The sequence below is a fragment of the Haemorhous mexicanus genome, chromosome 1, assembly GCF_027477595.1.
Source record: "Haemorhous mexicanus isolate bHaeMex1 chromosome 1, bHaeMex1.pri, whole genome shotgun sequence".
Taxonomy (NCBI): Eukaryota; Metazoa; Chordata; class Aves; order Passeriformes; family Fringillidae; genus Haemorhous; species Haemorhous mexicanus.
Window position 1 is genome coordinate 4,649,758 of NC_082341.1, and position 13,510 is coordinate 4,663,267.

General features: G+C 43.0%; 1 protein-coding gene across 1 annotated transcript in view; it reads left to right on the forward strand.

The window, feature by feature from the left end:
• The first annotated feature begins 9,122 nt into the window (after nucleotides 1-9,122).
• The window catches only part of DLEC1 (DLEC1 cilia and flagella associated protein), a 33,650-nt gene continuing 29,262 nt past the window's right edge, over nucleotides 9,123-13,510 (forward strand). Inside the window, exons 1-6 of the mRNA XM_059869531.1 lie at nucleotides 9,123-9,216; nucleotides 9,571-9,734; nucleotides 10,821-10,961; nucleotides 11,495-11,651; nucleotides 12,201-12,311; nucleotides 13,216-13,367. Coding sequence (XP_059725514.1) covers nucleotides 9,123-9,216; nucleotides 9,571-9,734; nucleotides 10,821-10,961; nucleotides 11,495-11,651; nucleotides 12,201-12,311; nucleotides 13,216-13,367 — 819 coding nt within the window. The remainder of the gene's footprint in view (nucleotides 9,217-9,570; nucleotides 9,735-10,820; nucleotides 10,962-11,494; nucleotides 11,652-12,200; nucleotides 12,312-13,215; nucleotides 13,368-13,510) is intronic.

Here is a 13,510-nt window from a genome sequence, read left to right on the forward strand (position 1 = left end):
CTTGGGAACAATTCCCGGAAAGTCACACTCAGAGCTGCCCCACTGCTGGGAGCATTGCTGGTGGGATCCAGCTCTGAGCCCATGGGATGCACAAGAACCAAAGGATGCAACTCTGGAGATGCTGTCTGGGCTTTGCCCTTGAGTTTGTGGCACCTCAGGCACCTCCCCAAGCTCCTCAGGGCTTCCCTCATCCACCTAGTCCGAATTATGCTGTCACCTACCCTTGTGCCCACATTGTGATTCTTGAATTGGGAAAGTTCACCCTCCTTGCTGTCTCTGGCCACTTGCTTGGTGGAGCAGAAGGGAAGAATCCCCATCAGACATCTATTTTTCTACAGAAATAGCGGACTTTTAGCGGTATTTTCTGAGTCCCCCGTCGTTGGGAGGAATGATGAATCTGACTCCATGTTCTTAGAAGGTTAATTTATTATTTTATGATACTGTATTATATTAAAGAATACTATACTAAACTATACTAAAGAATAGATAAAGGATACAGACAAAAGGCTAAAATACAATAATGAAAACCCGTGACTACTTCCAGAGTTCTGACACAGCTTGACTGTGATTGGTCATTAAGTTAAAACAATTCACATGAAACCAATCAAACAATCACCTGTTGGATAAACAATCGCCAAACCACATTCCAAAGCAGCAAAACACAGGAGAAGCAAATTATATAATATTGTTTTCCTTTTTCTCTGAGGCTTCCAAGCTTTCCAGGAGAAAAATCCTGGGCAAGGGGATTTTCAGAAAATATGATGGTGACAGCGAACAAACTCCTGCTTTTTATCAGTGTTGGATCTCCTTTGGATGAAAGGTAAAAAGGGCTGCCCTGCCAAAACATAAGACAACCCAACAAACCAGCTTTGGCTGCTTAATGAACAGTTTCACTTTAAAGTGTTGAAAGCCTGTGGAGTTTCAGCACAAAACCATGCCAGGAGGACGTGATGGGACATGCTCTCACTGGTTTGTGCCTTCTATTCTTCAACTCTAATCAGGATAAAGACCTGATGCATTTCATTCCAAGGTGCCAGCTGCAGTTTGGGTTAAAATGAGCTTTTGAAGCATTTTTCACACTTTCTAATGCATCAGGGATAATTCTGTGCTGCTGGGAGGATGCAGGAAGGTGTAGTTTTAAGGCCAAGTGCTATCAAAAAAGTAGTGAATTGGAATTTGCCCATTCTACTGAAAACCAAAAAAAAAAAAATATGGAGGAGTCCCCAAATGCAAAAATTTCTTCTTGTATTAGGTAACTGGCTCTTTCTAGGTGAAAATCAACACTGTTGTGAATTTCATGTGAAAGTGTAGAACTTTAGGTCATACTTTGATTTTAATCAGTTGCTGACAGTTTCTGGATCTCCTGAAGGGGGGAAAAGTGCTGCTCCTCAAACTTAACAACTGTAAAAACAATACTTGGCTGGGTAAACACAGAAGTCTCCATGTCATTTCAAGTGCTGCAGGTTGTCCCAGCTGGCCATCTGTTTTTACTCCTGAAGGCTGCCAGTCCCTACAGACCCTGGATCAATGTATGGATCCTGCCACACCCTCGTACATGTATCATGTATCCTTGGGCATCTTACATGACATGGGGGCAATTGTAAGCAGCACTGTCCAAAGAGCAAAACCTTCCCTTGGGAGACCTTTCCTTACTCAGGCCCCTAAGGGAACTCCTGTGTAAGAAATAAGCCCTAAAATGTTAAAATACAATGTAAGGACCTACTAGAGTAGCCTACCCAGAGATATGTTATGATACAAACAGAATCATCTTAATAGATGGGTTGTTAGGTTTGGGCAGGACATAATGGGGAGAAAATCGGTCATTTTGGGACCTCCACACTGGGGCTGTTCCTTGTCCCAGTGCCTGCAGTGAAGGCCAGTTAGATGGCAATAAATGAAGGAAAATTACATATACATATACCTTGTTTCATGATTTCCTGGGCATGGTAAAAGGGTACCACTGATTGTGTTCTGCTATCCTGGGCAGGAAAGAAGATGCTGATTTTCTAGGCAGGTCCCAGTTCCTCTGGCTGGTGAACTCACTGCCTTTGATCTGCTGCAGGGCTCACAGGGAAAAGCACATACAAGCCTGATGGTTTGGCTGAGCCAGCCTTATCTTCCCCTACCAGCAAAAATGAAATAATACACTGGGAAAGTGAGGTGATAACACACAGCTGTGCATTTTGCTGATGACAGACTCTGCCTGCCCTCAGGACATCACCACCTCTCACTCTCTCCCATCCCAGTAGGATGGATTTTCTTTCTCTCATACTGAGTTATCTTGACTGCTACAAACACTATTTCCAGTGAGATTCCTCCCAATCCACAGGAGCTAAGGCACAGTTTGGAGAAATTAAAAATGAGACCAGGCCTCTTTAGCAAATCCAAATCTCTTCCTTTTCATTCCTGTCACCAATTCTGGTTGCTACAGCTTCATGCCCCCTCCTTGTCCTCTCCTTGCACTCCAACCATTTGCAGCAGATGACATTGTATTTCCTGGGATCAATTTACTTATGTCTCAAACTAAAAAGAAAGCCCTGCAAGGAATTTTAGAAATAGCTCTAGCAAACCATACTCACGTTGTCCCAAAGTGAATAAAAAGCCTCTTTGAGATGATGTTTTAGAACTTAGAGCAAGATGTTCTTGGTCAGTTGTACAGCCCTAACTCAGCTGGCCTTCTGGGTCATTCATCTGTGCCCAAGTTCCTGGGGATAAAGGGATAAAAATCCATTTAAACTTACCCTATTCATCACCCTGAAACAACATCACCAGGAAAGATATTGTTTGGAGCTTGGCCTAAATTAGCATTTTCTGGGAGCTGAAAATAACTGAAGGTAAAATGTAAAAAGCTTTTTTCCAGATGTTCTTAGAGGGGTGGGGATTCCTTTTCCTTCTGAGTTAGGTGGCAGTTCCTCATTGCTCTGCACTTTACAGAAGGCAGATTTTGAGTCTTCTCCATCTTCTACTCCAAATATTCAGACCTCACCCCATCCTTTACCAGCTGAGGGCCCATCCTCACATTACAGACACCTGGAGCACAGACAGGCATGGAAGAATGATTTGCATTTTTCCCTCTAACTAATTCACCTGATTCACTCACCCAAACCAGGAGAGCAGGGGAATATCTGCAAATCAATTGTGTCTGACAGTTTGCTGAGAAAACACTTGCCAGATAAAGGTAAGAAAAAAGAAGTTTAATTCCTTGTGCACAAGATGACAAGACAAGAGGGGTAATCTGGTAAAGTACTGAGGCACTGGGACAGCACAAGACAGGCCCAAGCCATGGTGTTCTGACAGCCATAGCCTGGGTGAATGAGCCCAGACAGGTAAACCACAAGAGGATAAAAAGTAAGTAGCAGTGTGATTTCAAACAGGAGCTCCCAAGGGTGATGAGAAAAGCAGAAGGAACAGACTGAAAGTTTCTCCTCTTCCAAAGTTTATTTTTGCATTTATAGAAATCCTGGCTGCTGTGTAGAAAGAACTTCCAAAAAAACTGAAACCCAGAAGGGAAGAAAGGACCATATTTCCTACTAAAAAGTGTCAATCATTGGGTTATTCCCAGCAGCATAAATTAGCTGTTGTGGAGTTCTGCCATGGCATGCCAGATTGCTTTAAGGACAAAAGAGGTTCACATAAGCCTAATCCATGTCTGTGTGTGTATGTATATATATATGTGCAAATCTGGAATCTGGGCACATACATCTCCCCAGTGATGCCCCTAAGAGGCTGGATGAACACTATTAAGCATCAGTTAAACATTTCTCTCTGCAACAAAATCTTTAAGATCTGGAGAGATGAAGGCTGTGATCCACCACCAGGTGCCAAGAAATTGATTTCTACTAAAACTAGCACTGAGTAGAGCCTTTATGATCACAGGTGAAAATATTCTGGAGTGTAAAAATGCTAACCTTAGTCTTTAATTTGAGGACAAAAGGTGTATCTGTAAGAAGAAGCTAAATACTGGCTTGTAAATCTATTTCCTTTGTTAGTTTTCATAGACTCCTTACAAATAATTGGTGGAGCTCCATATAGTCATAGGAACACAAAAGGAAGGTCTCTGATTTCAACAAAAGATGCCACTGGGTTAAATTGCTTTGGGTTAGAGGTAATAACTTTTGAGAAAAGGAGGTTAGACTGTATAATCCAATAACCCTCTGTGACCCAGGGCTCTGGGAACGTGTCAGTGGAGTGGGAGCCCCTTGTTCTGCTCTGCCTGAGAGCAACAGTGTCACACCTGCACTGCATCCTCCAGCTGGACCCCTGTGTGGAGGGGAGTGTGAAGGATCCCAGGATCTCTGCGTGGAGAGGTTTCATGGAGGATCCCAGGATCTCTGTGTGGAGGGGAGTGTGAAGGATCCCAGGGTCTCTGTGTGGAGAGGTTTCATGGAGGATCCCAGGATCTCTGCATGGAGAGGTTTCATGGAGGATCCCAGGATCTCTGTGTGGACGGGAGTGTGAAGGATCCCAGGGTCTCTGTGTGGAGAGGTTTCATGGAGGATCCCAGGATCTCTGCATGGAGAGGTTTCCTGGAGGATCCCAGGATGTCTGTGTGGAGGGGAGTGTGAAGGATCCCAGGATCTCTGCATGGAGAGGTTTCATGGAGGATCCCAGGATCTCTGTGTGCAGTGGTTTCATGGAGGATCCCAGGATGTCTGTGTGGAGGCGTAGCCCATTTCCAGTTTAATTAGAGTGATGTATCAGCCCAGACACTGCCAAAAAGGGATGACTGGCCCCTTTGTGTATGCATTTTCCACATGCTTCTCCTACTTGTTGGGTGTGTCTGGTTTGTAAATCCCATGTGGCCTGAGTGAAATTACAGCATAAGTATTTCAGCAGAAGCACAGCAATACCCACTGACGTGTTTTAGAGAAGGACAGACTTCTAGGTACAGGAAAGAAGTGCAGGCAACACAGAAATGCTTAAAATCAGGAAATGTAAACTGGAAGCAAGTGACGTGGTGGGCTCATGTCAGGAAACAGTGACAAAATAATGAAAAATATCCCGGGGAAACTTCCAGTTGCAGGTTATTTCAGACTGCCTCCAGGAGAACTGGAAATGACCACAGCACATCCAGCAAGGTCACATCTGTAAGATACAGACTGTCTCCAAACCAGGACATTTGAAGAAAAAAACAACTCTGGCAGGACAGGAAAGCAGTCCATTGGGAGCAGCCAGTTTTTAGCAACTGAGCTCTTTGGCACTTTTCAGCGAAAAGTGAAAGGCTATTTCTCCATTTTCCTTATCTGCAAATTTTAATTGGGTTTTAAAGTCATTCTGTGGATGTTGGCTTTAGCTCTTCTTCAAGAAGAAGGAAGGAGGAGTGACTTCCAGGGCAACATGCAAAGGAGAACTGCATTCCAGTGATACCTGTTTGGCTGCATCTGCTGCAATTACAAGTTAATACATAGTTTTGCCAGTGAAAAGCATTTTACCCAATACATTAGAAGGAGAATATGCCAGATTGCATCGATGGAAATATTAATGCCTGCTCAGTTGCCTGATCAAAACAAAGATTTAATGCAATGTTTGTTTTTAAAGGCTTTCCTGAAAACATGGAAACCTTAACAGGACCACTGGAGGGCAGCAATGTCAAAGTGAATCATTCATCATTGCACTTTCAGGAATTACTTCGTGAATCACCCCTCCCCCCTGCCCCCCCCCAAAAAAAATTGCAAAAAATTATAAATAATTAAAAATAATTTTCTGCAGCCCAGATGCAAGTATGCAGATCAGGGCAATGCCTCCAAAGCAAAAGGCAGCACTGCAGTGTCAGTTCCTTTGATTTTCCACTTCTAAAGAATGCCACCTGAAGCCTGCAGGAATTGTCTTGTTGCCAGAAAATGCTAAAAAATATTAAAAATATATGGAGTTTTGATGCATGCTGAACCCCACGAATTTTTTTTTTAAGTCAATATACAAGTGAAGGCTATTTTGTATATCTTTGTATATATATGTGTGTGTATATATTTATATATATAAAAATTTGAATTATGTTTACATTTGAGATAGGTACATATTTCTAAATTAATCCATACTGTTGTATTAACACAAAGGGGACAAACCTTTGATTTTTATTTCTAAGAGTGTCCTAAATTTCATCATTTCAAAGAAACCTTTCAAAACCAAGTGAGTGGAATCAGTATAATGAATGCTCCCTCTCTAAAGAAGTCCACTGATATTAGAGAAGATCTGGGATCACTAGGAAGATAAATGTATGAACTTTTCCCTCCAGCATTGAAAGAATGCTATTATTAGTCCAGTGTTTGCACATTTAAGGAACATATGTTCAAAATAATTTAAGATTCTAGTTAGACACAGTAGTCCATTGGTTATAAATATAGAAATAATAAGAAATGTACTGGCTGACTTACAGACCCAGGACATAACATCTATCTATATTTTTGATAAAAGAGGAGTGAGGTAAATAAAACTGGTATGGAGCTTGATATTTTTGTAAAAAATGTAAGATATGTTTCCACTCTGCAATTCTGTTATGTACACATAACCTCTGGCTCAGTAACTGAGCTCCCTGTTTGTATTTAAATCACATCCAGCTATTTTACATGCAAAAATGTTCTGTTATTTTCAGTCTTAGAACAAGGAGAAAGAAGGAGCTGGCCTTGTTCTATCACAGTATCATTTGGTACCTGGATGTCTGAACAAATCCAGGATTCTGATTTTGTTAGATTACAACAGGAAGGACTTTTTCTGATCATGTGGCTACCAGAAGAAAGAAGGAGAACAACAGCAGAACTTTGAGCAGTCCCCATGGGATACCAAAGAAAGTGTGGGGACCACCAGGGGAGTGTGAAAATAAATACAGAAAGGCGATATAATTCTGACAAGACATGGAGACTGCTTTAAAAAGTGTAATAATCTGTATTTTAGCAGAATTTATGATTCCTCTAAGGTCTGTGGCAGGCTTTTGGGCATATTTTATTTCAAATTAGCTTGTTCCTGGTCCTGTAGACTGAGAGCCCATTAGCTGATGGAGCAGATCAGGTGATCCTGGACAGTTCAGTTTCAGATTAGTTTCCTCCAAGAAAAATCTCCCTGCACTCCACGCTGCAACAAACATCAAGGTGGGGCTCTTGGGAGTCTGTTCAGATCCACACCAAACCCAAACCAAATCTAAAACCCACCATAAAATTCAGCCTTACATGGTACAGAGGGGAAATCCAAGGTAAAACACCTGGTAGAAGTCATACACAGCAGTTAGAGAAGGTGTGTACATTTACACATATAAATATTTATACCTGTATATTTATACCTATACATGTAGGATAAAGTTGTTGTTTGGGTTGGTTTGGGTTTTTTTTTTCCCATTCCCTACATGCATGAGTCTCTCTTCAGCCTTTGGAATTTGAATATTTTATAATGATGATATAGATAGATATAGATGCAAATTGTTCTTAATGTTCCTAATATTTTTATGAAAATGTGTGTCTGTGACATATAGATGTGTGAATTAAACAGCTTTACAATAGGAACTGTGGCATTTATTTTTTAAGTTTATCTGAGTAAATGATGATGGCATAAAAATGGAAAGCTGAGGAAAAATATTCCATTGTCATATGGGAAACAATTGTGCATTGCTCTGGAACAGTGGTTTACACCCCTCCTACTGATCCTACAGTTGGCTTCTGGGCAGATGGATCTCACCTTCATTTCCAGATTTTATTGACTGTAGTTTGAAAAACAAAATCCAGCTTCTAAGCTGAGATGATGTGCTTGGCAAGTTACTGAAAGTCAGTAAAGATGAAAGTACAGAAAGTTTTTTCCACAGTCAGTTTTCATGTGCTTCTATATACTGTTTTAAACAGAAACATCTGCTTTACTGTCACCATTTTAAAGGCTGGGAAAGAATTCTTAAAATGCTGGATTTTACTAATGTTCCAGTTAGCAAACAGATGTTAAAATCAACTGTAATAGCACATGATGAGAAAAGTTGGACTTCTAATATGGAAACGTGTCAAAATGTGCATGCAGTGAATTTTAAAGGCAAGAACCTACAAGCCTGCACAGAAACAAAATTGTTTGAGAACACAAGCTGGAACAAGGAGCAGCTGAGGGAGCTGGGGGGGCTCAGCCTGGAGAAAAGGAGGTTCAGGGGGGACCTTCTGGTTCTGCACAACTCCCTGACAGGAGGGGACAGCTGGGTGGGGGATCAGGCTCTGTTCCCAGGGAATAAGGGCAGGACCAGAGGAAATGGTCTTGAGTTGCACCAGGGAAGGCTTTGGTTGAATGTTAGGGAAAATATCTCTGCTGAAGGGTTTATCAAGCACTGGAATAGGCTGCTCAAGCCAGTGGGGGAGTCACCACCCCTTGGAAGCCTTCAAAAAGTGGGTGGATGGGGCACTTGGTGACAGGCTTTAGTGGTGATCTCAGTAGTGGTGGAGTAATGGTAGGACTTGATGATCTTAGAGATCTTTTTCACCCTTAGTGATTCTGTGATTCTATGAAAGCTGTGAATCTTTTCTATCGGAAAGCACAGGTACCTGGTCCCATCCTTGTCAGACATCCGTGATTTCTCTGCCTTAATCTTTGGAACAGGATATTGCAGATTTGCCAAACTTTCTCTTGGGCAAGGTTTCCTTTTTCACAGGGAAATTAAAACCACAGCAGTGCCTCTGGCTTTAATTTGGTGTTTTATTCCAAATGAAGACTTTGGTGAGCTGAGGACCTGAAGCCTGTGACACCCTGTAGCCTCAAGCCCATGTGCCATATACCTAAAAAAAACCAATTTGTAAACCCCATGGTCGCCGTGGGTTTTACACCCAGGGCCTTTGGCTTATCTGCTGATGGAAAAACAGCAGCAGATGTTGGTAAATGCCAATTATTTTTGCCATAGTTATTTTCAGGATGTAACATAGCCCAGCTCGACCAATAGAGCCAAATCAGCCCGTTAGTGATGGAGCAGCCTGGGGCCCACAGTTAGGTTCCTTCACTCTGAGCAAAAAGAGTGGAGGAGGGGGAGGAAAAAGAAAGAAAGAATAAAAAGGCAGCAGGACAAGGAGAAAATCTACACCGGGATGGTTTCTATGGAAAATATCAGCGGATTCAGCGGAGCCTGTTGTTAGCAACCAGTGTATACAGCCAGGGCGCCGCAGGCAGAGGGGGCGATGGATGAGCTGGGGCTGCTGATGGATGTTCCCATCTCCCAGGCCGGTTCCAGTCGCAGGGATGAGCCCAACCTCCTCGTCCCACGTGTGGGCCGTCAGGAGAGGATTCAGCCTCTTCCCTCAGCTCCCACCGCCACCTGCACAGCGGCGCAGGGCCGAGCAATCCCCCCGGCGTCCAAATCCCCTTCGCAGGTTGCAAGTCAATATTTTATTTCTTATTAAGTCACGTGGCTACTAGTCCTTAAAAGTACATGGCAGGAAGAGACGAGCTACGAGCCCCTCGGAGTCTCGGGGTGCCGCACTCAGATCCCCCCCGAGCGCCGGCGGGGCTGTGAGGGGCGATGGCGCCGGGGAAAGGGAAGGGGGGGGCACCGCCATTAACCCGCCAGGCCGTGCGCTGCCCGCCCGCCCGGTCACTCGGCAACGGCGGTGCCGGGAGGCTGAGGAGGGGCCGGGCCGGCCATGGCTGAGGAACACCCGAATATCGGCACACCGGATCGCAGCGCCGGGCTGGGCATGGCTGAGGGTAGCCCCAAATCCGGAGCAGCCCCAACGCAGGATTCCGGCGCCGGGCTGGGCATGGCTGAGGGGAGCCGCAGCGGCGACCCCCAGGTAACGCAATGGGGCCGGGCAGCACGGGCACAAATAGCATAGCCCCCGCAGCAACTCAGCCCTGTACACAGAGCCTGAAAACAACCTCAAACCTCACAGAGACCTGTCCCCTTGGGAAACAGGCATCCACATTCACAGACCTCCTGCTCATAGAGACCCTCCCCTGAAATCAGCTTCACACATGGAGATCTCCACTGCAAACGCACATATCCCTGCACACACACAGAGCCACATTTGAACAGCATCTTTCACAGACCACCCTACAATCAGCTTCACACACAGACCCCACCATGAACAGCCTCACGCACACCCACAGCCTCAGACAGACCCCCAGACAGCCTCTCACATCCCCATACAAACAGCCTCACACACACAGAGCTCTGCACACACAAACCCCTGTAGAAACAGCCTCACACACACAGCCCTGCACATACAGATCCCCTATACAAGCAGCCTCACACACACAGAGCCCTGCTCACACAAACCCCTGTAGAAACAGCCTCACACACACAGCCCTGCACATACAGATCCCCTATACAAGCAGCCTCACACACACAGAGCCCTGCTCACACAAACCCCTGTAGAAACAGCCTCACACACACAGCCCTGCACATACAGATCCCCTATACAAGCAGCCTCACACACACAAACCCCCATACAGCCTCCCACACAGAGCCCTGCACACACAACCCCCATACAAACCGCCTCACACACCCTGGGACACAAACACACGCCCCACAACAGGACTCAAACACACACACACATATCACCTGTACAACACTCATATCTTCCTCCCACACACTCTCCCCACTCCCACAGCCCCATCCCTGCACAAACCATCACACACACTTGCACACAGAGAACTGTGTCCATCACCATCACCTACACTTCCAGCCAGCACAGACACACAGTCCCACAGCACACACACAGACATCCACACCTCAGTGTTCATGTGCACACACATCCCCTTTCCAGGTACCTTTTCCCATTTGCTAATCACAGCTGTTTGTATGCACCCAGTGGTCTCTTCCCATCCTATCTCTTGCTTTAAGCTCTAAACGTCCTGATTTTTTTTTTTTTCCCTAGGATATCTCCCATGTGCTGGCTAGTGCCTTTAAGGATCTGTACACTGGAGATGTTTTTGAAGTGGACATGGCAACAAACTGGATTGAGTCCCAAGGAGGAGACAGTGTTTATCAAGACAGTTACACGGATGAGCTAGAGAAGGTACAAGTCCAAACCAAGTCAGAGTTTGGAGCTCTTTAGTCACTACTTAGACCTTCTGTAAAATAAAATTTAAAGGCAGGTGTTGATCCTACAATTGACATTTTAATGGAAATTTACCTGAGCACAGTTTCCCACAGAACCTTTCAAGTAAGTTAATAGTCACACGATCCTTCATGATATTGTTATCTCTAGTTAGCTTTTCAGACACAGAGTACAAGCAGTAAAAGCAGCAGCCCTTTAAATGCCTACTGTCCTGGCTGAAAACTTTTCCCTGTACCTGCTGATCAGTGGCCCAGGCTTCTTATCTTGGCATCACTCCAAAAGTTGTTGTCAGTGGATAAAAGTAGAGGCTGATGCTGGATGGTTTGTTCTGGTTTGTGTCATCGTGGAATGACAGTGTTTTAGCAGGCCAGTTGATGTTTGTAAAGTGGTGATGTTTTACTAATATGTCTATGTTTACCTCTCAAAGGCAAACAGAAAACATCTGCCTGTAACAACTCAAATTTCTCTTTATTCACCCATGCCCGTGGCAGCTTCTGGCTGAGTACAAGAGCCGACTGGCAGAAGCTGACAAAGCAGAAAAGGAGATCATTCGGGCCCAGGCCCAAGCAAAACGTGAAGAGGCAAGGGTTCTAAAGCAGATGAAGATTCATGCAGGGAAAGATTTCCATAAACTGGGGCTGCCTCCAGGTGAGGATTCTGGAATGTTGCTCCCCAGTACATGCTTATGATACCTGGACACCAATCTGAGGTTGGCTTTACATCAACAGAGCAACTTTGAAAGATTTTGTGCAGAGGTTCAAGTAGAGTAACATCTGTTTAACACTGAGAAACTAAACAACCAGATCATGTTCAAGGTATTAAATTTGGATTGAGAGGTTACCCTAAATATTTCAAGCATACATACCTTGATATGTAGCAGCAACAAACAGATTAAATATTTCTCCAATGGGTACTTAGCTGGGTTTGAACTGAATTTAGAATTGTGGAGATGCATGTCCAAGTCTTGGGATTAAAATACCAGATTTGTTTCTATAATATTATTTTCTATAAAATATATATAATATTCTCTGTAATATTATTTTATATATAAAAAATATTGCCTGACAAGGATGAGGTGTAAAAACAACCTTGCTTTGGATTGATCAAGATAGTGAGTTTTAAGGGGCTATTATTTTGCTAAGGGGCTATTACTAACTTTTTTTGTTTGTTTTTTGTCTGTTGGCTTTCCTGTTGCAGTGGCATCCTCTTTTCGGTGGATTGTGGACAATGAACTTCTCAGAAAAAATAATTTACTCTGTCCTGAGGATTACATCACTGAGATATTACCTCTTGCTAAAGCACCAAAAGGTAACTTTTGAAGCAGAAAGTAATTTAGACTTTTTAGAACACTCTATAATTGAAGTATTGGAGGATGTAGCAGATCTGAGTATATTTTTATAGTTTTCTGCCAAAGCAGAAGGGACTCAAGTATTTTAAGTGTAAGATTCCACTAAGAACACATTTTCAAAGTGTAATTAATAAATTCAAAACTACTGAGTTTAGATGTTCTTAAATATGATATCTGATCATTATTGCACATTTGTTTACAGTTCTTCCCATCTCACACAAAACCTGCATTGGTCTTCTGTCTTCATCCAATTTCATTACACAAAAGCTGTAACTACATCTTGTATCTAGAGAAGGGAAGTAGTTGCATTAAAGTAAAAACTATTTTCAGTGAAATAAAACTGTATTCCTTATTTAGGGTTTAAAGTTTCCAGTTCTGGAAATATATTGGTTTTATTTGCACATGAAGGTCAGTAAGGAAAATATTTTGTACAATGTCAAGACTACATCTTTTACTTATGTGTGAGCCAAGATGAAAGGTTTTAGGATCATTGAAATTAAGTCTTTCAGTCAAGCCAAAACAAACATTTCAGAGTAATCAACTTAGTCACAGGTTTCAAGATTTGTGTTTTGTTTTTTTCATTGTAATTCCAAACAAAGTGAAAAATCTCACATCCCTTGTAAGGTTAACATATTTTTCTGGGAGTCATTTAAGTGTATACAGCCTGTTTAATTAGTGCTTCTAAAAGCTTTCTTATTAAAGTACTAAGCTTTGTTTGTACAAAATAAGTTCTAAAGGTACATTGAATTCTAGAGGATTTTTGCCAGCAATGAGCCTTAAAATAAACTCATACACCTATGCTTACACTAAATATTTGTCATTCATATTTCTCTCTTACAGAATTTTTTTTTCTTTGAATTGCAGGAGAATCAGAACCTGGATACCTGAAAGGGGCACGTAAACAACGTGCTTTTTCACTGGATGAGAGTGTCTACTTATCTGACAGTGTGACAAGCGTGTCTTCAGCTGTGTCCTCTGTCCAAGACTCCAGCCTTGAGGCTAAAACCATCCGTAAGGTACATTTTACAAGTTACTTTTAGTGTGCCTCATCTGTGAGGCCTGTTGCTTTTCCTGCAACAAAGGGTGAATATTGACCCATTGTTGGTTTGACACCAGTATACTTACATTTCCTCTGTTAAAAAAGGAGAAATACTGTATT